This window comes from Pezoporus wallicus, unplaced genomic scaffold (assembly GCF_028554395.1).
Source record: "Pezoporus wallicus isolate ANWC-B61680 ecotype Strahan unplaced genomic scaffold, APGP_CSIRO_Pwel_v1 contig_4191, whole genome shotgun sequence".
NCBI lineage: Eukaryota > Metazoa > Chordata > Aves > Psittaciformes > Psittacidae > Pezoporus > Pezoporus wallicus.
The window spans coordinates 4375550-4399425 of NW_026641383.1; the positions used below are offsets into that span (position 1 = coordinate 4375550).

Below are 23876 nucleotides of genomic sequence, written 5' to 3' on the forward strand. Positions count from 1 at the left end.
CATTACTGATTCTAGATTAAAAACATTAAGCCTAAAAGACTTGGTGAGATACTTTTTCTTAGCTGGTATACATCATGTTGCTACAGTTAAAAATTTACTTCTGTGTTGTTGTTTTTGTAGATTTATCCTTCAGAGTTTGGAAAAGAGAGGTTGAAGGAGGAAGAACAAAAAGGACCTGTGGAACTGTTTGATCTTCCAGAGAACACCACAGAGAATGATGGGTATTAACTTTATTTTCGATTTAGAGTACAATGTGTGTAATTCTCAGTGAAAATTCCAATCAAATTCAATTTCCAAAAGTATGTATGTGGATATCTCCTGTGGGTACCTTGATTTTATAGCTTTTTTCAAGGGGTGTTTTATAACTGGCCCTGGTTCATTATCAGTGCATTGGATAAATGCATTGTGATCAAACTTCAGAATATTTGCTTGTTGATAAGTGATTCAACATCTTGCTTATGTAGCTCATTGGAGTAATAAATGGAACAAATGTGTGTAGAGCTTAATGTAGCATTTCTTCTCTACAGATTGCCATTCATGCAGTGAACTCCCTTTTCTTACTGTCATCATTCTTATCTGTGTAATCGACAGGGATCTTAATTTAGGGCAAGAAAATTCCCAGATTGAGATTTCTTGAATGCCACCAGCAGCAGTTCTGTCTTACTAGGCTGACCTCATCAGGCCTACCATTGTCCAGGCTTCCTCAGTCATATCTTTTTGTTTTTCCTTTTATTCTGCTTGAAGGTCTTGTCTGATGGAACTTGAGAGGTTTTGCTTTTATACTTTTTTCCCAGATTTTCCAGATGTTTGGCAGTGCCATTTTTGGATAATACATCCAGTTGGGCTGCCCTATATTTGGAAAATCTGGATGCTTCTAAAATAACTGCAGATCTCTCTTGAAGAATGTCTCTAGTGCATCAGGGAGGTATATGATGAGCTTGCAGTGAATTCTGAAGTCAGGTTCACTGTGTGCATCATGGCACATGCTGAAGTGTTAGGTTTACTGCTCAGTGGGCTCTAGAGCATCTGGAATACAACAAACAGAATTCCAGAAACACTGGAGTGATACCTGTGCATATACCATTCACATTCATGGGACAGGTCCTCACCCCTGCAATCTCTCTCATGCATCCTTCCGCCAGTTCATCTACTTCTCAATCTCTTCTGCTTTGCTTTCTCTCTTGCTGTCATCTTGTGTGACACCACTACCTGTGCTACCCAGTTCCTTTCCTTAACCATACTGCTTTATGACTTATTACTCCTACACTGTCTCTCTAGCATGAGGATCTGCAGTCCTGTCCATACAGACTCAGCTTCTGTTAATGTTCTTAACATATACCCTTACTTACATAGGAACATCCTTTTTATCAGCCTTGTTGAGAGACAAGATACTTGCAGACAACTTGATAGGAACTATTAAGCATTATCGTAAATGCTTATGGAGATGCTACTCTGTGCCCTGCGCAGGGACTCAAACGTGTGGGAAGCAGAGTCAGATACATAAAATGTACACTTAATAACACTGAGTGAATTAGTCTTTTTACTTGAGTAAAACAGAACAGATACCGGTGAAACTTCATGCTGTTTAATGTCTAATCCTATTAGAAGATTAGGAGAGTGTTTGGTGCATATTTTTGATGAGTTGAATTAAAATATTTTGCAAATGAAAAACTAAAGCCAGCTCAATTGATTGTGGTGTTTTCTGCTTTTACAGGGTTTACAGGGAAAAACTGCGGGAGTATCAATTTAAGCGACTGAAATACTTCTATGCAGTGGTAGAATGTGATTCTCCTGAAACAGCCAACAAAATTTATGAGGAATGCGATGGACTGGAATTTGAAAGTAGCTGTTCTTTTATAGACCTGAGGTAACTCAAGCAGTGCCTTTTTACATGTTGGGTTGGGAGAATTAAAGCCAGTTTAAAATTAAGGATTATTTTATTATGATATTTATTTTATTATTTATTTATTATTTTGTATATTATTTATTATATTATAAGTATATGTTATTTAATGCTATATATTATTATTTATTTTAATTAAATACTCAGAAGAGTAAATTATGCTGTCTTTATTCTGTAACCAAAATGAGATGTAAATCAGTTGGGCATCCAGGGAGGTGTTAGCTTTACCTTTGATTCTTTGGGGGTGTTTTTTAGTTCTTCCTGAGCATTTTTACTGGAACACAGGAAGTTTGAGAGGATCTCTGTATACAGAGACTCTTCTCAGAGGAGTCAGGTAAAATGTTCTGGTTTCATCTTCAACCTTTTGGTACAAGAAAGTAAAGTGGTAGGATTTGGAAAGCAAAATAACATCCTGCTTTTGGTTTGTTTGGGTTTCCCTCACAGTCCTTTTTTTTTCCCAGGGATCCAGAAGTATGTTTTTCAGGTTCGCTTACCACAGAGGAAGAACATTGCTGCTGTTGTCATGAAGCTGCAATGGATTACTATGCTAACCCCTATGAATGAGCTGGAACTCTAGTATTCAAAAGTCACGTTTGGGAAGGAAAGAATTTTAACTTATGGTTGTGCTTTACTGTTAGTATTTCCTTTTGTCCAAAAAAAGACTTCCAGTCTGAGCAGAATTTGTTACTAAATCATAATAACTTTCCACAGAAGCTGGCTCTGTTTGCTGGGGCCTGTGTTATGGGCACTTTCGGAAGTCAGAGATGGGTTTTTCTTCGAATAAGTTTCTAGAGGAACTTAATTCGTTTCCTTTGAGCCATTTTGGAGAAGATTATCTTTGCCACATGAGCATGTAACTTTTCATGCTTTTGAGCATAATGGTTTGCAACAGACATGGCTGTTTAGGAAGAGCACTGGAGAATTCTAATTTTGTACTTTCCTATATTTTAATGTCGAGTAGCAGTCATCCCATTACATTTGCAGTGATTTAAAAAATAAGAAAGAGCCCAAGTAGTTTCTCATGTAGTGTACAAAGGGCTGGTGTTTTATCTGCTACTTCTGTTGTTACACATGACTTGGGTCTTTTTAACAAGTTTTTTTTCCTACTAATTGTAACACAAGACTTTGCTAAAGTGTTTCCTTTTTTTTTCTCTGTTTCCATATTCTACTTTATTCACTTTTTTCTTTTGAGTTTTTAATACTGAGCTTCCTGAAAAGATGGTTCTTAAAACAAAGAAAACCACCTTAAAACCCACCCCTGACCCTGCTAATACCATGCTGAATGTTGTTTACTTTACTTCCCCAACATGGTGGTCTTACACACTGAAAGCCTGTGGAATAGCTGTGCAGAAGCGAGCCAGTTAATCCTACACGTGTGGAGTATTTGTCCATTTCTCATGTTTCTTTTTCAGGCTTACCAGCTTTTTCTTTTAGCAGATTCTTTTGTGCTGATGTACCGTACTCATGAAAAGCTTAGACTGTTTATACTATGATATTTCTCAGTGTATTTGAATAATAACACATTTTATTTGCCTTTAAGATTTATTCCAGATAATGTTACATTTGATGATAAGCCAAAAGATGAAGCCTCTGAAGTGAACGTAGCTATGTATAAACCAAAGTACTTCACATCTGCTGCTATGGGAACATCAAAGGTATCTTTACAATGTTTTTGTAATGTTGTTCTAATTTGTTTAGTTTTATTGTCAGCTTATAAATAAGTCATGGGGAAAAGATTCCTGATTATCTTCAGGATTTCAAAATAAGGACATCAAACATGAAAAGATGTAAGCATGTTACAGAGCCTCAAGTTGCAAACCCATAAATAAGCTCGAGGTTTGGATTTTAAAAGAGATTTGGCTTTTTTGTTACAAATTAAATGCTATACTTCGACCTCATTATACTTCCTTTACAAGTTGCACATGGAATTACTTTGTTATTCATAGTTAAATCTCCTAATTTGCTATTTATGTGTAGCTCAACAAGAGCCTTTTTGCTGGTAGTGCCAGGCTTAAACAATTGCCTCCCATCCTTGTAGTTATTCATTCCTACTCTCTTATGTGATAGCCAAAACTTCCATGTGGCCATGAAGTGAACTGAATTGGAGAAGTGTTTGGTTGAGAAATAAGTAGTTTCTGCTGTATCATTTTACAGTCAGATTTGTTTCACCTCCTGGTTGAGGGTACAGTTTTTCAAACAATTTTTGTTGTCCACACTGCAATCCATGCGTGATTCCAGGAATGAGTTGCTGCTGGAAAAGGAAAGGAGTTGATGCTGCATCAACACCAGTATCTGCTGCCACAAAGGAGATTTGGCGTACAGAGATTTTGTGGTTTGTGACCTGTTGTGACAGAACCCTTCAGTGCATGAGGAGATTTCTTAATTCTTTCATGTAGTTAAAACTCCTTGAAACTCAATTGTAGAACAAGTTCCAAAAAGGCTGGAATTTTAGTACAGTTGAATTTTAGTACATTGTTGTTATACCTCATTGTTTTAGAGAACACCAGTAACAGGTTTGCATTGCTTCTTAAATGGAAAGCTTCAAATAATTTTCCCTAAAAAGAGAGTTACAATGTTTAATTTCAGTGTTTCAGCTTCTGCAAGTGGCATTCTTATTTTTAAGGTAGATATCACATGGGATGAGACAGATCATGAGCGAGTAACATCACTTAGCAGGACTTTTAACAAAGAGGAACTTCTTGACATGGATTTTCAAGCTTATTTGGCTTCGTCTAGTGAAGAGGAGGAGGAAGAGCAGCAAGGTACTTTCATTAATGTTGTCCACGAGATCATTAGCTGCAGTGTTTAGAACACAAGTTATTTGAATATGTAAATTCCCTATCTTTAGAAAAGGCTTTGAATGTTGCTGTCTTCCCTAGGGACAATATTATGCTCATTGTATAAAAGCTGTTGTCAGGTTCTGCTATGAAAATAACCTACCTTCCCTCCAGAGCTAAACATCTCTGAAACTGACATACACTTACTTTCTCTGTGGGTGACTTAAAGGTGGAGGCAAGTTTTGTGTGTTTGAGTAAAATAGGCTTTTCTGGTGTTCTTTATACATGGTAAGAAAACACACATACGAGTTTTTCAAATAGTATCTCTAGAGCCACAGTTGAGATTCATTTTAAGTAATAATCACTCATGTGACCCCAAAGTTACTGCATTCTTTTTGAAGACAAAGTATGTTAGTTGAATTTGGAGTTAACTTACTCCAAGTTTAATAGATCTGTTAGTGAGAATTAGAGTTTAACTTTCGTATTATCATCACCTTAGCTTTGAAAAAGCTCCCTGCTTTTCATTTTTTGGACTGCAGAATCTCTACGTGGTGCAGTTAATGTGTCATTAAACCAAGCTTAATGATTATAATTTGAGTGATTCAAGTAGCATCAATTATGGCATATTTTCTCTATTGTTGACATGATAAATCTGTTAAAGAAAAGCTGCTTTTCATTGTACATTTGCATGATTTATGTAGAGAATGTGGTAGCTATTCTCTTCATTCAGTGCTGAATGAAGATCTGCTGCCTTTCACTGAAGTCTGAGTAACACTTATCAAAAACTGCCAAACGGTGGGGGTTAGGAGTTATCCTAGTGCTTGAGCCCCTGAATAGCTTCTTTCTGAGTAGGAGCTTGCACCTCTGAGTGTAAAATCATTTTCTTTCCCTTTTTTTCTCCCTCCTACCCCTCTTTCTTTTCTTCAGGGTACCTTATAATTTCTTTGTCAGGTTCATCAATCTCTACTTTAATCTCTTCATTACTGAGATAAAATTATTTTCAATAGAACTGGAGGAGCTTCCTTTTCAAAGGAAAAGTCCTGGTTTGAAATGTGAAGTGGTTAATGACTAATGAATTAGATACAGTGCTCACTGCAGAAATCTGGTTTTGGGTTAATATACTGTTTGTCCTCTTCGTGGTCCTCTCAACATATACTAAAGTCTCTGCAGGGCAAGGGGATACTGCGGTAGCTGCCCTAAGACTGTGCTTGTTGAAACAGCCTAGACAGTGTTGAATGTGCTCCAGATCTTAGAAGGTTCAGAGGGAGATGTGAACGTACAGAGCTTCTTCACTCCAGTAACAGCTCTTGGGTAGCTAGGGGGAATGTGAATGGCAGTGTAGAAGAGCTGTGCTACAGGCCTTCTGGTATGCCTAAGCTATAGGTCTTAAATAGCAAGGGAAGATGTAAGCAGCAGAAGATTTTTAAGGGAACTTTGGAGTGTAGTAGTGATGTCTTTCAAATGCTTTTGACTCATGTACTTAAGAATATAAAGAGAATGACATCTAACTTCATAAGGTACGTAAATGTCTGTATGGTGCACCAACATGTAAATTCCTGAATTACCTTGCTTGTTTTCAGTCTAAAATTCAGTCTTCTCTTAATTAATGATATGTATAACCAAAATTACAAGGCAAAGAAAATTTCATTAAGCCTTAATCAGGTCTTTCAAACAGATGTTAAAATTGATCTATACTGCAGTAAAACCAGGTAGCTGCAATCAAAGATGAGTTTGGAGCGTGCAAAGGACATTGCAGATTTTTCTGGTTATAGAGCTGGGAAATCTGGCAGCAAACTCAGTTTGGCAATATCTTGTCAGGGTTAGTGTCCGTTTGTTTCTCATCTTACATAAATACGCACTTATCAGCTGCTCCATGAGTTTTAGTTTCTCAAGTAATGCTTAGTAAAGTATTTAAATGGGAGTATCAGATGCAGAGGGAAGTATTTCCGACTTCTATTATGTACAAGGCGACCACTAAGTTAAAGAATAGCATCTGTAATAGGGTGGTGATGAAAACAAATGTCTGGAAGTGAGCAACACTTCAGAAATCTTAAAAAGCAAACTAACATTGCTGGGAAGGAAAAGAAAATGGCCTTAAGTAATCTTACCATACTCATAAATCTTAAACCTGGAAATGTCTAGATTCTACTGGTTCTGAAAGTAAGTTATTCATAGAGGAATTATGTTCCTCCAATGTCCTCATTACATTCATGTCTTGAGCGCGTTCCTGACCTTATTATCCCTTCAGTTACGTGATACAAAGCAGGATTCCATCTGACAGTGTTCCATCCAGCAGAATTATGTGGCATTGTGCACGAATGGGAAAAATCAATGTCAGCTGCTTGAATGAGAATGTAGGAGTGTGATAAGAAGCAAAAAAATGTCCAGGACTTTTATTCACATTTTTTTAACTTATTAAAATATTTATAAACAGGGTTTTGCTGGCCCATTCTAAGCTTTTTTTTTTAATGGAATTTTTTAACTTAAAATATGCACGTCATGAATGTTAGTGTCACCACTACAGAGCAGTTCTGTAATGTCAAGTATTTCAGTGACCTGGTAGGCTGTGGTTCATGGCACAAAGTATCCTTTACACTGCCTCTGGATTTTCTGTTACTGTTTGTTCAAAATAGGAAGTGTTTGTGGCGTGCATCAAGTCCATAAATGCTATTTTGACCATGAGCACTGGTGACTTAGTGTATGGCATTTTAAATGATGCTTCAAATTGAGCATGGGGTTTATGCCTAAGATTTTGTTCTGATTTTAGTTTAGGTTATTTTAATCTTTGCAGAGCAACATCTTTTCTGCTGTTCTGCTTTGCACAACACACAGAATACCGGCATAGACCATATGACAAAATACTTTTAGCAGTATATTTGTAATTAGTTGTTCCTGATGATATAATTGTAGAATATCCTGAGTTGGAAGGATATCCATAAGGATCATTGAGTCTTGACTCTGCATAGGGAAACCTGAAAGTTAAACCATATATCTAAAGGTTGTTCAGGCACTCTTTCAACACTGTCAGGCTTGCAGGGAGCTCTGTGTAGAGCCCCCCTCCCTGAAAAATGTCTTACAAAAAGATGTCTTCTGTGATATGCTTTGATTAAGCTTATTTTGTTTGCCTACCCCGAAGTTTGAACCCGTTACCCCTTGTCCTGTCACTACAGTCCCCAGTGAAGAGCAGAGGGCAGGATCACCTCATTCAACCTGCGGGTCATGTTCCTTCTGGTGCAGCCCAGGATACGGTTGGCTTTCTGGGCTTTTTGTGTCTTTTGTTCCAAGTCTTTGAACAAGCTACTGGCAGAAAGCATTGCTTCCTTAATGTCCATCAGAAAGCAGTTCCTTGTGTTGTGCAACACAGCATGATACTTGAAATCTATTGACAAGGTTATTTGAACTCTGAACAAACTTTGACAATATATTCAGCTCACTTTCCTGTCTTGCAGCTGTTGTCAAGTGTTCTTTATTTGCTTATAGAATGAAAAGGCTCTTAAAGGTTTTTATGAAGGTGATGTTGAACATTTGTTTTAAAACTAAGAAATGCATGTGTTATCTAAATGGGAAAGTATGACAATATACCTTGTCACTTAAATTTCTCCTATCAAAACCTGCAAAACCAGTGATAAATACAAATTGGTAGCCCCTTATCCAGTTTCAAGAGAGCCTTTCTTAGCTTAAGGATTTCTTCAGTTCCCATCCAGTATAGCTTTACTTCTCATTTCACATGACGCTAGGAAGAAGAAACAACAAAATGGCTTATTTTTCTTCTCAGAATTCAAAGCAGAATGCCACCACGTATGTGCCTTGGCTGTGTTCCCTAAACATTAACTTCAGTTGATCACTTTCTTGAGACTGGCTGTGATAGCTTTACTCTCCATTTCTAGATGGTGATGTAGCTTGTGAAATGGAAGATGAGAAACCCAGGAAAAGCCAAAAAGATGATGAAGAGCAAATTGCCAAGTACAGACAACTTCTGCAAAGTATCCAAGAAAAAGAGAAAAAACAGGAAGAAAAGGATATAGGAATGGAGGTTAAATGGGTTCCAGGTAAGCTTTATATTTTTCTTTTACTAGCTTGGAGGAAATGCAGTGTTGGCCTGTTAACAGGGATATATTGTAAGGTGTTGGATTTACAGTAGTAGAAACTGACCTTTTTTCCCCATAAATTTAAATCCAGATGGATTACAATGAGGGAAGTAGAAGAAGTAATGACTCAGCTCAGTTCCTCAGCACTAAGCTTCTCTTTGTAGTTTGGTTTTTGCCAGTTTTTTTAGTGAGTTTGTTTTTTCATTCATCGCTTCATAGATTTTCTTGAAAAGCATTTGTGTGTTTGCCATGGAGCTATAAAACGTACCTGCACTCTTAAAAATGCAAACCAGTATGATTTGGAAACAGCATAAAATTAGAGGAGAAGTCTGAAAATCTTGCTTGCGTAATGCTGAAGATCTGGGGGAACAGGGAAGGGAGAAGTCTGAGCTTGCAGTGCGACTGCTCTTTGGGAGAGAAAGCTGCCAGGAAGTTGGGGGATAGTGACATGCAGGTTTTCATTTGGAAATCAAAAGCAGGTCCCTTCGCCATACAGCATCCCAGCAGAACTCACCCTAGGATCTGAAAACAAACTTTTTCAGGGGCAGCAAGGTGCTATGTTGGCTCAGCAGGTGTAGCACTGCAGGCTACCTAAGGACGCAGCCTGATCGGTTACTGTAAATACTGAGACCAGAGATATACTAGAATCCAGCTCTTTCACCAGTGATGGGTTAATTCCAGCTAGGAATGCAATATCTAATTATATGATACATACACTAATATTGTTCTGAGTTTTCTCAGGTAACTTCTGTTGAACATAAATGCTCACTTCTTAAATCTTACTCTGGTCTGTACTGACTCACTGAACTGAATGGAATAGTTTTATTCCTAGCTCTTGGTAAGATGTATATTCTTGTTAAAGCCAGTTGTGTGTTTTCAGTTGTGCTTATATAATTCCAGTCATTTCTGGCATGAGTTCTCCCAAAACTTGTTAGAGAAAAAGCATGTACCATGTGCCATAGGCAATGCCTGCTACCGCAGGTGCACTCTCATCTTTCACTTCAGCTGTCCACACTGTGGCACTATTTGCTTTCTTGATGCTGCTCACTTCATAGCTTTAATTCATTGTGCCACTGAGCAGTCAAGATGAATGAGCTTCATACATAGGTAGCTATTATAAGATTTTTACATAGTTTTTTTTTTGTCACCTTTCAGACTGAAGGTGGAAACCACAGTAAAAACAATTGCTGCTGGGAATGTGTTGTGTATGTATATAGACAGGGCATTGTTTGAACAGTCAGAAAAGCTCCCTTTTTTGGTGTTGATTTGGGAAACGTGTTTGTTTGTTTGTTAGACAGTCTGTCTGCCAGAGAATCTTGAGAACTGTATGAATGAAGCCCTGTGACATAAGGAAGTCTAAGCAACACAGTGTGGTGACATAGTTAGACATCTGTGCATAGGAGTAGATGGAATATTGTTTTTAGAGAGACTAAAGGAAGCTCTCTTTAGTCTCCCTTGCACAGGTTGGGCAAAATGTTTTCTGAAAGGCTCTGCTTCTTAAAACTGTGCCTTGCATGTTACAAGTAAATTATATTAACATTTAGGAAATGTAGTAGGGATGGAATCCAGTTTCCTAATATATGGGCTCCCTGTTTCTTCACAATGGAACTTGACTTGAGAGAATGGGGTTTGTTCTCTATTCTATCTAGTCCAACCCCTTCCTTACTGTACCTTCTTGAGGGGCTCCCCAGGCTTTTGCTATATCTCTATGTTTAGGGAAGGATAGAAAGGAGGAGAAGAAAACCCCAACAAGCCAACAAACAAACTCAAAAAGAAACAAACAAAACACCCTATCCTGATAAATAAGGCTGACTTTGTCATGAGTTTAGCAGCTATGATTTTGCAGAGTACGTTAGTGTTTCCTCATTTCTTACCCTGAAGAAGTTAGAGCATTATCAAAAAACAGGGATTCTGGAATCACAGAAGTGTTTGCTTGCCTTTGCTAGTTGGGCTGTTCCCCTTCAAGAGGCCTGTCAATACCACTTGTAATCCCTGGAATATGTTTTTGTCCAAGTCCTGAGAGTGAAGTGGAGTATTTTAACTTGGCTTTCCAGTCTAATGTATGGCAACACTTCAGTCATTACTGATTTCAGGCTGCACTTGGAGAGGAAGTCCTGCACACCTGAAAAGGAGATTTATTTTTCTTCTATATATATATTGTTTTTTTACTGTGGAGCACAGTCAGCACATGCTGAACAGTAGTTTATAGCTCTGGCAATACAGACGCAGTTGAGACTATTCCCTCTTACAGGAGAGAAGTACATTAGTTACGAAGTTGTGTTTTTCTTGAACAAATGTGCTTATTGAAATTCCAAAACAATTTAATTATGTTCACTTGGAGCATTCTTGGAATTCAAGAATAGTTTTTGTTATAATCTCCTAAGGCCCTTAATTTTTTTCACAACTAATTTGTGTGTTGAAATATTTTTATTATCAAGCTTTGCCTTAATCTGGTGCCCAAATGTTGAATATACAGAGGGTTACAACAGTTAAATCTAGGAAGCTTTTCAATTGAAAGGCAGAGATTTGAATCAATTTGAGAACTTAAGTTTTGGCACGCATGATTATAGAAAGCATACTTTGTGAATGATTCAGTTATTCTTGAATCATAATAGTCTTAAATAAACCACAGTGCCAGCAAAAATAAATCAGATGTAGTTCCAACTCTCTTTGGTCTGTTTCTTTTAGGCACAAAATCAGTGTTATATTTAAGCATCCATCTGTTTTCTTAATCATAACTGATTTGAGCAACAATTACTATCCATCCTTCTGCAGCTCCCAAAACTCCCTTTAGAAGGTGAAGAAGGAGAAGACCACAACTGCATTTCTTGCTGATATGCAGCCAGGTTTTCATACTTATTTTTCTTCTTATTGAAGTTAAAAATTCTTTCTTTGGGAAGAATGAGATGTAAATATTTAGCTAGGCTTAAAGGAAAACTTAAAACCTGTTGTCATCAGAAGTAGAATAGCAGGCAATCGTATCTCTGTAAAGTGCATAGTAACCCCCAACTGTATGTTGTTACAGATGATATGGACCTGAAGAGTGCTCATATGGAATATATGTCTTAATCTATATCATTGCTTAGTATGTCCTCTGAAGCAGTCTTACCTCTTGCAGCATGAAGTGCTCAGCACTGCAGTTCTTCCCACTTAACATCTTAGCTGCTAAGTGCACTGGGTTTTTTTCAGGCAGTCATACTATGTTAGGAAAGCTGTCTTGACTTGAGGTGGCTTATCTTCAAGGCTGACAAATTCTAATGTTATCAGTATGTTTCTGTCTGTCATTCTTTTTAGCTACCTGCAACAAGGTGTTTCTTCCTTTTGGTAAGATGTTACATGCAAGATGAACTTGCTCATTTAGAGTTCTGAAGGACAGAGCTAAGAAATATCTTCTTAGCTTCTAATAATTGGCAGTTGAATGCTGTTAAACTTACAAACATTTTCAAAACTCAGTGGTTAGAGTAGTACAAATTCTGGCCTGTCCACCCTTACTCACTCTCCCACCAGTGTGAGAAGCAATATACTTAGGCTTGGAGTAGTATTTATCACACTTCTAATCCTTTAGCTCAGGTAAGGCTAAAGGTTAAAACTGGCACAGGTTGCCCAGAGAAGCTGGCTGCCACTGGCTCAACTCTGCTCTTGTGAGACCTCACTTGGAGTATTGCGTGCAGTTCTGGTGTCCTCAACATAAAAAGGACATGGAACTGTTGGAACAAGTCCAGAGGAGGCCACGAGGATGATCAGGGGACTGGAGCACCTCGCGTATGAAGACAGGCTGAGGAAGTTGGGGCTGTTCAGCCTGGAGGAGGATGCGTGGAGACCTCATAGCAGCCTTCCAGTATCTGAAGGGGGCCTATAGGGACTCTTCATTAGGGACTGTAGTGATAGGACAAGCAGTTAATGGGTTCAAACTTAAACAGGGAAAGTTTAGATTGGATATAAGGAAGAAATTCTTTCCTGTTAGGGTGGTGAGGCACTGGAATGGGTTGCCCAGAGAGGTTGTGAATGCTCCATCCCTGGTGGTGTTCAAGGCCAGGCTGGTCAGAGCCTTGGGTGAGATGGTTTAGCGTGAGGTGTCCCTGCTCATGACAGGGGGGTGGGAATTAGATGATCTTAAGGTCCTTTCCAACCCTAACGATTCTATGATTCTATGAGTCTTGAAATCAAAAAAAAAAAAACCACAAAACCAACAGTAAGAACCATAGGGATAGCATTTTTTCCTAATGTACACTCCTGTTAACTATGCAGGTACGTTTCTTACTGCAGTAATGGACTATTCATCTTTCTCTTGTTTTTTTTCCTTAAACTTACTCTGAAAAGAACGTTATTTAACATCTTTAACCAAGAAATTAATGATAAAGAAATTAACACTTACCTTAAGCTACTAACAACAAGATCAAATGTATCTTCTTTGAAAGGAAGGGATTCCTCATCAGCTACAACGCTGACTGTAGGGACTTCAGATTCCACAGCATTCTTCTAAAGTTGGGTTACAAGAAAAATAACATCAGAAACTCGCTGCTTCTGCTTTCCTGTATTACAGAATTGAAGCCCATCAGCATTCAGAAAACTACTTACTAAGGCATTCTCTGCAATATCAACCTGAATAAGTTTTTCAGCTGTGTCCTGAAAGAAAATTTAACAGGTCTATAAAATATTTAAATTAGTTATAAATTGACATTAGCAATGTTTCTAAATGCTTACACAAGTTTGTAATGAGTTATAAGGAATCTCTTCAACACTTGTTAAAAACCCTATATAAAGGTAAAAAGCATTTTCCCCCCTAACGTAGTACTTACTAATTTTTTCCCATTTACTAATACCTGAGATAGAAATCATAGAATAGTTAGGGTTGGGAAGGACCTTAAGATCATCCAGTTCCAACCCCCCCTGCCATGAGCAGGGACATCTCCCACTAAACCATGTCACCCAAGGCTCTATGCAACCTGGCCTTGAACACTGCCGAGAATGGAGCATTCACAGCTTCCCTGGGCAACCCATTCCAGGGCCTCACCACCCTTACAGTAAAGAATTTCTTCCTTATATCCAATCTAAACATTCCCTGTTTAAATTTGAACCCATTACTCCTTGTCCTATCACTACAGTCCCTAATGAAGAGTCCCTCCCCATCATCCTTGTAGGCCCACTATAGTAACAGAAATAGAAATAGTAACAAAAAACACATTCTGTGTTTTCACGTCTAAGTTCAGTCGATATAAACCATGGATTAGCAACTAATGAAGTGCTTTTACCTACAGTGCAGATCATGAAGGGTAAATTGTTCACTGCTTAAAGTCTCCATAATGATACTTCTCTTTCACAACTAAGGGCATCCAACAGACTGATAAAAAAGCATACATATCTGTACTCAAGACTAAATGTTAACAAATACACAACTGACAGCTTCCCTTGCACTACCATTTGTCTAGTCTTCAATGACAATAAACACAGTGTAACAGTCTGTGTGAGGCACATCTTTGAACTGTATCTGAAATATGAGTAGGTTTACCTCATCAAAATTCAGAGGACTGCTTTAAATTATAATAGAGACCTATTGGCAAACAAAGGAATAAACACATACTTATCATAAAGGCTTTTCAATATGAAGAGCCAGTACCTTGGTTAAATGTTCAAGGCCAGGTTGGACGAAGCCTTGGGTGAGATGGTTTAGTGTGAGGGTAGTTGGAACTGGGTGATCTTTAAGGTCCCTTCCAACCCAAACCATTCTGTGACTATGACCTTTCCCCTCCTCTTTTCTTTGCCCATATTTGTGAAGATTAAATAGAATGAGTGTGATTCATTTATTCTTAAATAAATGATGTCAGTAAGGATATAAATTAGCTGTTTCTATGGTTGGTTAATAATCCTACCTAAAGTAGACAATTGCTTTCCCCCTTCTGCAATCAAAAGCCTTTTGACCACTTAAATACACTCTGATTCTCGGGAAGTGGTCTGGACAGTAGTTTGTGAGCCATTCTAATCTGTGGAGAAACTCTAATGTCTTTCATGAGACTGCCAAATACCACAAGAAAGGGTTGTATTTTCTTCCAAGTCTTTCTGTGCCAGATGGATCAAATGATTCTATTTTCCAGGCAAATAAATCAGAAATCTTGTAACCTCCTTTGAGATTTTGGGTCTCTCTCTTTCTGGAGATGTGACATACGTTTTTTAGTCCAGTATTTACCGTCTTCATTGGGAATCTGTAAGGTTGCTAACCTGACCAGTAATTCTTTCCACAAAAGTACTGCAAAATAATATCCAAAGTAAGAGTAGTTCAGTTTCTGGGAAGCTGATGACTGCTTTCATTGACTTTGGAGATGAAGAGGTGTACAATTAGGAATAACTAAATATTTGTTCTTGTTGCACCAGAGGGTTTCTTAGTGGCACAGTTCTAGTGAACCAATACAATATCCTTCCTTGATTATGCATGTGTTTTCTGCTTTTATACCCAGTTTTTGTGGCCGTAACAGTTTGCCACTTGCTGTTAACTCTGGCTTTGTTCCAGGGTAGCAGAAGGACGCTTTACCTCTTTCGCTCCACTCTTTTCTTCCTACAAGGCACGGCTTTAGATCGTGTCCACACTTCGTGTTTCAGACATGTTGTAACCAGCTCTCCAGCCTTTGAATTATTTTTGGAGTGTCGACAAACACAAGAGCAGGAATTGGTGTTTGCAGTTCTGCTTTTCAGAGGACGGGGAGGACTGTCCATGAAAGTTGACCACTTTTTCCACGATGACCTCTGTTTTCAGTTCCTCATTGCTGTGGAGAGCTGGCAGGAATGATGAGGAGCAGGGACTGGCCAACTGAGAAACCTGGGAGCTGGGAAAGAGAATGGGATCTAGTCTAGGACATCTGGAGAGGTCCAAATGTGATTTCCAAGCAATAAAACTGGTATGAAGGGTGGGAGGGTAGGATTTGGTAAGGTGAGGGCTGGGCTGGGCTGGAAAGGAGCGCTGAAGAGACCACTAGGACAAGTAGACTTGGGAAGAGACAGCAGATACCAGCATTGGAGGGGGAAGCAGGAACAATTCCTACATGCTCCCAAGATGTCATTAAAGAGGATGTGGACTGTAGGATATCTGACCCATTTGTTACAGAAGTTTCAAAGCAAAAGTGTGTAGTGAATGAAGCAAGGAGTTACAGGTAGGAGAAGAATAACTCGCTGCTCAGGCTGTAACCTCCTGCCAGGGAAGAGGATTCTGTCTTTCTGCCACAGAACTCTGCTTCTGTGTGTTGCAAGGCAAGTCAGTTTTAATTGCAGGTAATTTTCTGTTGTTAAAGCAGCTGGTACTAAGTAGCTGTAAAAAGCTAGATACTTGACTTGTCTAGCTTAACTTCATGCATGTCATGTTGTGACATTAGTACTGAATGCAAGAAATTATTTGGGGTTTTTATTTACATTGTCCTTTGCTTTCTAGCTGTGGTTTTATTTTTACTTTAAATTCATTCAAATACTAGCTTATTGTTCTCTTTTACAGACAGACAAAAAAATACATGGGTCGTCAGATATACTGCAGCATTGTCATAGTAATAGCACAGGGGCAAAGTTTCAGCAATGGAGATGCTATTTGTAGCAACTCTGTCATGTGAGCTAGGCATACTGATACAGCAGTTAGCAGATAGTATCTGTGTGGAATGGAGAGCACTAGCTATGGAGGTTCAAGCCAGCTGTGAGATGACCCTATATTGTGACAGAATCATAGTGCCGTAGAATGGTTTGGGTTGGAAGGGACCTTAAGAGCATCCAGTTCTAACCCCCCTGTAATGGGCAGTGACACCTTCCACTAGACCAGGTCACTTCAAGCCCTGTCCAACCTGGTCTTGGACACCGCCAGGGATGGAGCATTTACCACTTCTTTGGGCAACCTGTTCCAGTGCCTCACCACCCTCACAGTAAAGGGAATATCTGGACTGTATTCAAAGTGTTTTTGTGAATCTTAACTAATTATAGTAAGGCACATTAAATACAAGGGCTCTGTGTATGTCTCTTGTTATTTTTAATGTGTGACTTCTCATCCTTAAGAGTGGCATCTGTAGACTGCAGTCTAATGTCTGGAGAGGAGACCTGTCTGAGGAATAGCAAGAACACTGGGACTCAGATGTCACATAAGCAAGCTCTTCAGGCTCTTGTATAATTTATTACTGAAGGAATGTTTTATTTGGAAAAACCCATTATGTATCTTATTTATAAAGATGTTGTTTTAAGCAATATTCTGATTGTTTTCACAGGCTTGTTAAAGAAAAAGTGGATTATCCTTTTGGAAAGGAGAAAGCAGTTGATTTAAAAAAGAATCAGATTTGTCTTGTTACTTTAATTTACTATTGTTTTATTCTAGGCCTCAAAGAAAGTGCCGAAGAAATGGTCAAGAACAGGTTGGAAGGAAAGAATAACCTAACTCCATGGGAAAAATTCCTAGAGAAGAAGAAAGAAAAAAGAACCCTTAAGAAAAAGAGAAAGGTAATGATTGCTTTGGCCACTTGAGGGGAGTTGTTGGTTTGGTTTCTTAAGTTGCTGCTATTTGTTTGGGATAACCAAAAAGGTGGATAGCTTCCAGTAGTATTCTAAGGTTAGAATGTGCAGTGGTGACTCATGTGGAAAGACGGAGAGTTTCTCATTGAATTTACAGAGTAAAAGCATATTCAGGATATTACTGATCATAAATGTACTTAACACAGTTCCATTTATCTACTTGTGATGCTTTAAAGATAAATGAGTCATAGTAACAGCTGGTTTTCAGCTGAATGCATTAGGAAGGGTCTTTTTGCTACTGGATGTATATCAAAGTTGTTATGATAATGATAATTGTAGTTTTGCTAATTTTTGGCCTAAAGTAATAGTTTCCCAGAGCTGTAACAGCAAAGAATTAATAGGGATAAAGAACTATTATAAGTTGCAAGAGCAAATTTGTGATACAGTTCTGTTTATGCATAACAAAATGGCCCTATAATAATGTGAAAATCATTGCTGCTTCATCTTTCCACATGCAGAAAGTAAGTGTGAAGACTCCTATGGCACTGATGTGCAGAAATAGATAAATGTTCACACATATGTTAGGAAAAGAAACCATGTGGCATACAGAATCTAAATTCTTAAATTACTATGAATGTAATTCATGTTGCAGATAATGCAGAGATTACTCTTAAAAACAACTTGATTCCAGTTAGTTTTAAGTGGCATTTGATGAGTAACTTCTTAAACCTTAGAGTGCTCTGACTGGAGTAAATAGCACTGTTAGGTACCAGAGCAACTTTTGCTACCGCAATATTCATATTCAGTCTGATAAATTAAGTCAAGGGGCGAGTTGTACAACCCCATGCTACCAGTCCAAACTCAGGCTTTTTAAATTTTGGAGCACAAAATGAAGCTCCTTGCTACAGTTTTTTCCCATTTAGAGCTTTTGTGGTACATAAAGTAAGGATGTGACAATGCTGTGATCCTGTCATTTAGCTGGTATGATTAGCTAGTGCATCACAGTTTGTGGATATGGCTAAGAAAGATCCTTGGAGTATGTAAATAGCCCTTCTTCAGGTATGTAAAAAGCTCTCAGTCTGTGGAACAGATTTGAAATAGTTGATTTCTCTTTACTAACAATTTTTAGTGCATTCTAGTTTTACGATGTTCAGCATAAAGAATTTCAGTTTTCATCTTTATAGTTACTAATGGGAGGAACATCTAATTCCAGTGAAACTTCAGTAGTTTATGTTGATTGAAATGATGTTTGTGCTTTTTTACAGGCTACTGCTGAGAAAGAACAGAGTGAGGATGAGCTTCCATCTGATGTTGATCTCAACGACCCATATTTTGCTGAAGAACTCAAGAAGACAGGTGGGTCGAGACAAATAGCTTCAGGAATAAATTTGTCCTTCCTTTAAATAGTGAGCTTTCAAAACAAAGTCAGGCTAAAGTAAATGCAGAGATAGTATGTTCAGAACAAAATGGAGTAGGTATCATCAGCCTAAAACTGCAGGTGCTGTTCTTGTAAAATGATGCATATTGTGATATGTGGAATGGTAGGGAGCGTAGTTCTCTTAGCTTTCAGTAGAGATCATTATGTAGACAATTTGTGGGGGTGGCTGTTAAAAACAAGGTGACCATCTGCTCCCCTAAATATTCCATAGAAAATAACTTCATTGCCTTCAAAGTCTGTTCCCTTTTTTATAGAAGGAGCCAGTTTTGTACAGGATCCTTGGAAGTTTGGGTCAGTTACAAAAATCCCAAATGGATTTGCATGATAAAGTTGTCTTTCAGAAGAAATCATTTTTCTCTTAGTCTGAAACATGTTTTTACTACTTATCCATGTGTTACAGAAAATACCATGATTTGAGGAAAGCATGTTTTCTGCCATGCTCTCCTGGTGAATTGTGTATAGGTTATTTCAGAATCTGTTGTAAAGATGCCGTTCCTTCTACCACTTTATTTAATAGCAAGATTATGTAGGTAGTCTCAGACTAATGATTGATGTTTCAACATTGTATGTGAAATCCCTGGAAAAATGATTTCTTGTGCATTATATAAGAAGTTCTTTGTGTCATGGAGGTGCTCAGCAGGGACTGGTTGTATCTGCAGGTTCTTAAACATTCTTGTCCATCATGAACAGAATAGACTTTTCGTGCTTGTGGAGTCTTTGAGGATTTTACTAATACACATAAAGGTTAAGAAAGTGAAGCTTTTGTCTGTAAGGTTACTGATAACCTACTGAAAACCAGAATGTGCCTAGCCCTGGAGGAGTTTCAGAGGAAGAACACAGTGGTCGGCTGCAAGGCAGCTGACATGTTAACCATGATTACACAGCACAATTTTGTTTGGCTTTCACCAGGTCTACCCAGAACAGCCTCTTGTCGCATAGCTGGGTTTGTTTTAAAGAGCAGCTGGCTTCCCCAGTTGGGGAAAATGGGTTACAGTCTGCTTTGAACAAGGCTGTAACTCTGCCAGTTTTGTATCTAGGGTACAGCAGTAACTGGAATGATGATAATTTTTCATAAGCCTTGCATAATTCCCCTGAAACACTGAAATTTTGCCCTTATACTGACTGTCAAATGATCTCAGATTATGCTGACAAGCATATGGCAGGATATAGATTCAGGTGGGCCAGTGCAGGAACTGTGACAATGCAGTAGTGCTGTTAGTGGTGTGTTTGAACCCATCCTCAATTCACTTGTTGACTGTCATGTGTATGGGTCTTGTGTAAGTTACTTGTTCACAAGCTGAAGCAGTTGAAGCAAGAGCATAAGGAGCTATTAGACAAAGGGCCTAACAGATTTGAGTGCTGCAAAAGGAAACCTGGAAATTATGGGAAGTCTACTTGAGTGTATATTCATCAGGTTTGCCTTGTTCCCGGAAACTCTGTAAAGTAGGCAGTGTTTCTTACACCATGGATGCTTCATCTTGGGAGAGGCAAGGTACAGCATATTCGTAGTGCTTGCTTTGTATAATCCCTGTGTGGCTTTTCAAAAGAACCACAGGCTAAAATGTAAAATGCTGTGTACATATGAGCCTTGATGCTGCATTTCAGAAGCTTGATTCTAGTTTGATATTGTCAAGGAAAAAGATCGTCTGTCACTTCTGTTTTACATTGATGTACGTGTTGTTTCAAAACCTTTCATTTGGCTTGGCCAGTGTCAGTTTTACTGCATCTGTTTCCCTTCTCTCAGAAAAGGCTCATGTAAGACAGAATGACTTTTGTAGCTTAAACTGTTGGAAGATTAACAGCTGAATACTGAATTGCTTATTAACATGAAAGCAATGTCCTGCTTTTGGAGATCACTGAATAGCTTCAGAACACTTTAGCCTATTAAACATAGTTTGTATTGATCCTTTATTGAGAAAAAAGATTTCAAGTCCTTGCACATTATTGTAACTCCTATACGTTCCAAACCATTTGATGTCTTCTCATAATCTAATTTACGATGTATGTGGGAATTGATGGCTTTTTAATGCTGGAAGATAACAGCTCGACTGCAGAGACGTAAGTTGTTAACAGCAAAATCTGAGTGTAGCTGTAGAACCTGTACTTGGAAGATAAAGGTCTTAGCTGTATTACTGATTCATTTACTCTGTCTTTCCAAGGCTTTTGAGGCTGACTTTGAAGCTTCTGAGTAAGACAGATAAGAGGTCTTGTGAGAGGAGGTTTTGGTCTGTGGTCGGTCTCTGTATTTGAAGTCTCAAAATGATGATTAGCTTTTACTGTTAGCACTGGAAAGTTCTTGGCATGCAAAGTGAATGTTGCAAACTAAATTCTTGAGCTGACAAAGAGCTGAACGGCAGCTTCAGGAGGGGATTGCAGCAGAGACTAGAAGCTTCTTTCACTGGCTGGTGGCACCCATCAGTTCTGCATAGCACTGAAGACAAGTATCTGCTGCTGTAGGGTGGAAGAAATATGATTAAAAGATGGCAATGGGGATTAGGTGCTAGAAAAAATACAAGGGTTTGCAATGAATTTGGGAAAGACTCTTACTATAGTTTTTACATTTGTAAGTGTGCAAAAAGCGTGTGGGGAAGTTTCCTCCAGAATGTATGTGGGGCAGTGTCAGGAGTGTATTAAAAAGACAGAAAATGATGCATTTATGAATCCTGAAACCAAACTGTTCTCAGTACGATGTAAAATTCTTAGTGCTAGGAGTGATTTTTAGGTCCCAAGCTGGTTTATCAGCTGTAGGTATCATAATAAGTAATAACGTTTGGTTTATGTCTGCATTCATGGAAAAGAGCTTCGTTTGATACTAGCTCCAGGTTCATCCTCATGCAGCAACAGAAATCTCTGAAGGCAGGAAGATAAGTTATCTTCACTTCTGTGATTACACACAGTGAAAGAGGAGGGAAGGTGACTCGAGGGGCCCTTCTTTGGGGAATGAGTGGAAAGGCTGAGGGATTTACTGATTTAACTTCTAGAATCATTGTCTCCAATTGGTGTGTCTGTGCCCTGTTTCCTCTTCTGTAGTTTAGCCAGTTCTGTGAAGACACAAATGATTTCGTAGTTGTTGAAGTCTCACATAGACATTTATTTCTCCCTTCTACACATTAATTATGTAGCTTAGGTAATAATATTATATCTGAATCTGATTTTCCTGCACGTTTTCTGGAGCTCCTAAATGAACGGTTTAGTTCTTGAGCTGATGACATTGCGCATCTGGAGAGTTTATTTTTTGGTGCTGGTGGTTTGTTTCTTCTAGAAGTCCATGTCCAGCTTGGAATCCGTTTAGAAACAGTCAGAATAGTCAAGGGAGAGAAAACTGGTCTTCAAGACGTGTGTCCTGTTCCAGGGTATATTTAGTGATATAACTTGACGTTTTTCTGGCATGTATGTATTTCTGGTCTGATTACAAATCTGGCTTCACAAAATGGAGCCAAATATCTTCCTTGAGAGTACCCCCAGTGGACTGTAATAAATTGCCTGGGAATGTAATTCCAAGCTCAAGGGTCAGAGTATGTGGTTCAGGTCAGAAAACCTTCTGCTTTTCCTGCTCCTTCTTGGTCGAGGTCTGCAGGCATTCCAAAGAGAATAATTTGATTTTGCAGGGTTTATAAACAGGTCTGTTTTCATTAAAGTTACATGTGACTAATGTCTTAAGCTGTTATGATTCGTTATGTCTAATCTGCACTGTGTAGCTCAAATCAATTCTAGCAGAGCTTCATCAGAAGAATACTCAGTCTCGACAGTCAATCATATTTTCAATCCAGTGATCCTGTTCAGGTCTTTTTTGCAAGGGTTTTTGTGCTACATGGCTACCAGCACAAGATGGTCTTTTAGCCTTGCCTAGACAGTATCAAAACTGTTTCTCCTTTATGCACTGATGAACTCTTATTCAGCTGGCAGAATTCTGCTCTGGATACAGAGAAGAGATGCACTTTGTTATTTATTCTGAAGTATTTACTACATTGCCTACTCCAGGAGAAGGAGTGAACGGCTTGAGAACTGCAGGACACTTCAATTACATTTATGAGTATATAATCTGATTCTCTTTTAAAAGGCCCTGGGAGTGGCGTAATGTCATATGTTTGCCTGCCCTGTTGTGATGCTTCTGTCTTCTGCTCTCTGAAAAACACAGTAAACACATTTTCTCTGTTCTTTGCTGACTTATTTATGACATTTGGATATTGCTGCCTCCTTAAATTGAACAAATACTAGCAGATTTTTATTGCTTTAGCTGTTTTTTCTTAACTTTGTCTTTTTCCACATCTGACATTCAGGTGTTGATTACAAGAAAACAAGTTGCACATCAGGTTCTGTTCATGGGTAAATTATGCTGTCATACATCAGCTTGAGTAAATGCGTGCATGTCCTATGTTTGCACGTAGGTTTAAAGAAGAAGCCAGAATCGGTTGCAAGTACCTCAGAGGATGAGGATGAAGTTGAAAAACAGAAGGTAAAGTGGATTAAAATGTTGAGAATTACAGATGTTGCATTGCCTGAGTTCTGCAGATATGTGTTATGTGCTTGTGATTGGAACTACTGAATTCCATGGGACAGTGGAATAAAACTGTATGATTTTAATAGCAAGAGTTTTGGGGACAAAAGCTACCCAAGAAGAATGGAAGCTGGTCCATGCCTCGATGTTTTAAGATGATGCCAGCGTATCTTTCTGGAAGATTATAGTTGAACACAACTCAGGAGTTAGGTAATACTGAAATGTAAGGGCACAGAAGCCATACTGGTTGAGCTCATAGTCCCTCTGCTGATCACTTTTAACATCAGCACTGTATGAAACATTTCAGTGATCAAACCTTGTCCTCTAAATTTTTGACCTTGAAGATTGAATTGTTTGCTAGTGCATGGTTGCTTCTCATTCTTTCTGAGAACAACTTGACTAAATAAATGTATTAAATGCATGTATGTTGATTTTTATTTTGCTATCCAAATATCAGTATAGAATTGTGTCCATTCCTGATTATGCTGTACAGTTTTCAGATTAGATTAATGATAGGTTTGAAAGTTGAATGTGGGTATTTGCATTTCTTTTGTATCTCATACAAGGGAAATCAACAGTTCCATTTAACATTACATGAGCCGGCTTCACTGTGCACTTGCAGCCCAGAAAGCCAACCGTATCCTGGGCTGCATCAAAAGGAGCGTGACCAGCAGGTCGAAGGAGGTGATCCTGCCCCTCTGCT

The 23876-nt window shown here is 38.5% G+C and overlaps 1 protein-coding gene across 1 annotated transcript in view; it reads left to right on the forward strand.

The window, feature by feature from the left end:
• ESF1 (ESF1 nucleolar pre-rRNA processing protein homolog) overlaps window positions 1–23876 on the forward strand; it is a 29711-nt gene that overhangs the window by 3350 nt on the left and 2485 nt on the right. The window contains exons 4-11 of the mRNA XM_057423312.1: window positions 121–221; window positions 1715–1867; window positions 3444–3558; window positions 4527–4665; window positions 8568–8729; window positions 17104–17225; window positions 18503–18593; window positions 23064–23131. Of these exons, the coding sequence (XP_057279295.1) occupies window positions 121–221; window positions 1715–1867; window positions 3444–3558; window positions 4527–4665; window positions 8568–8729; window positions 17104–17225; window positions 18503–18593; window positions 23064–23131 (951 nt within the window). The remainder of the gene's footprint in view (window positions 1–120; window positions 222–1714; window positions 1868–3443; window positions 3559–4526; window positions 4666–8567; window positions 8730–17103; window positions 17226–18502; window positions 18594–23063; window positions 23132–23876) is intronic.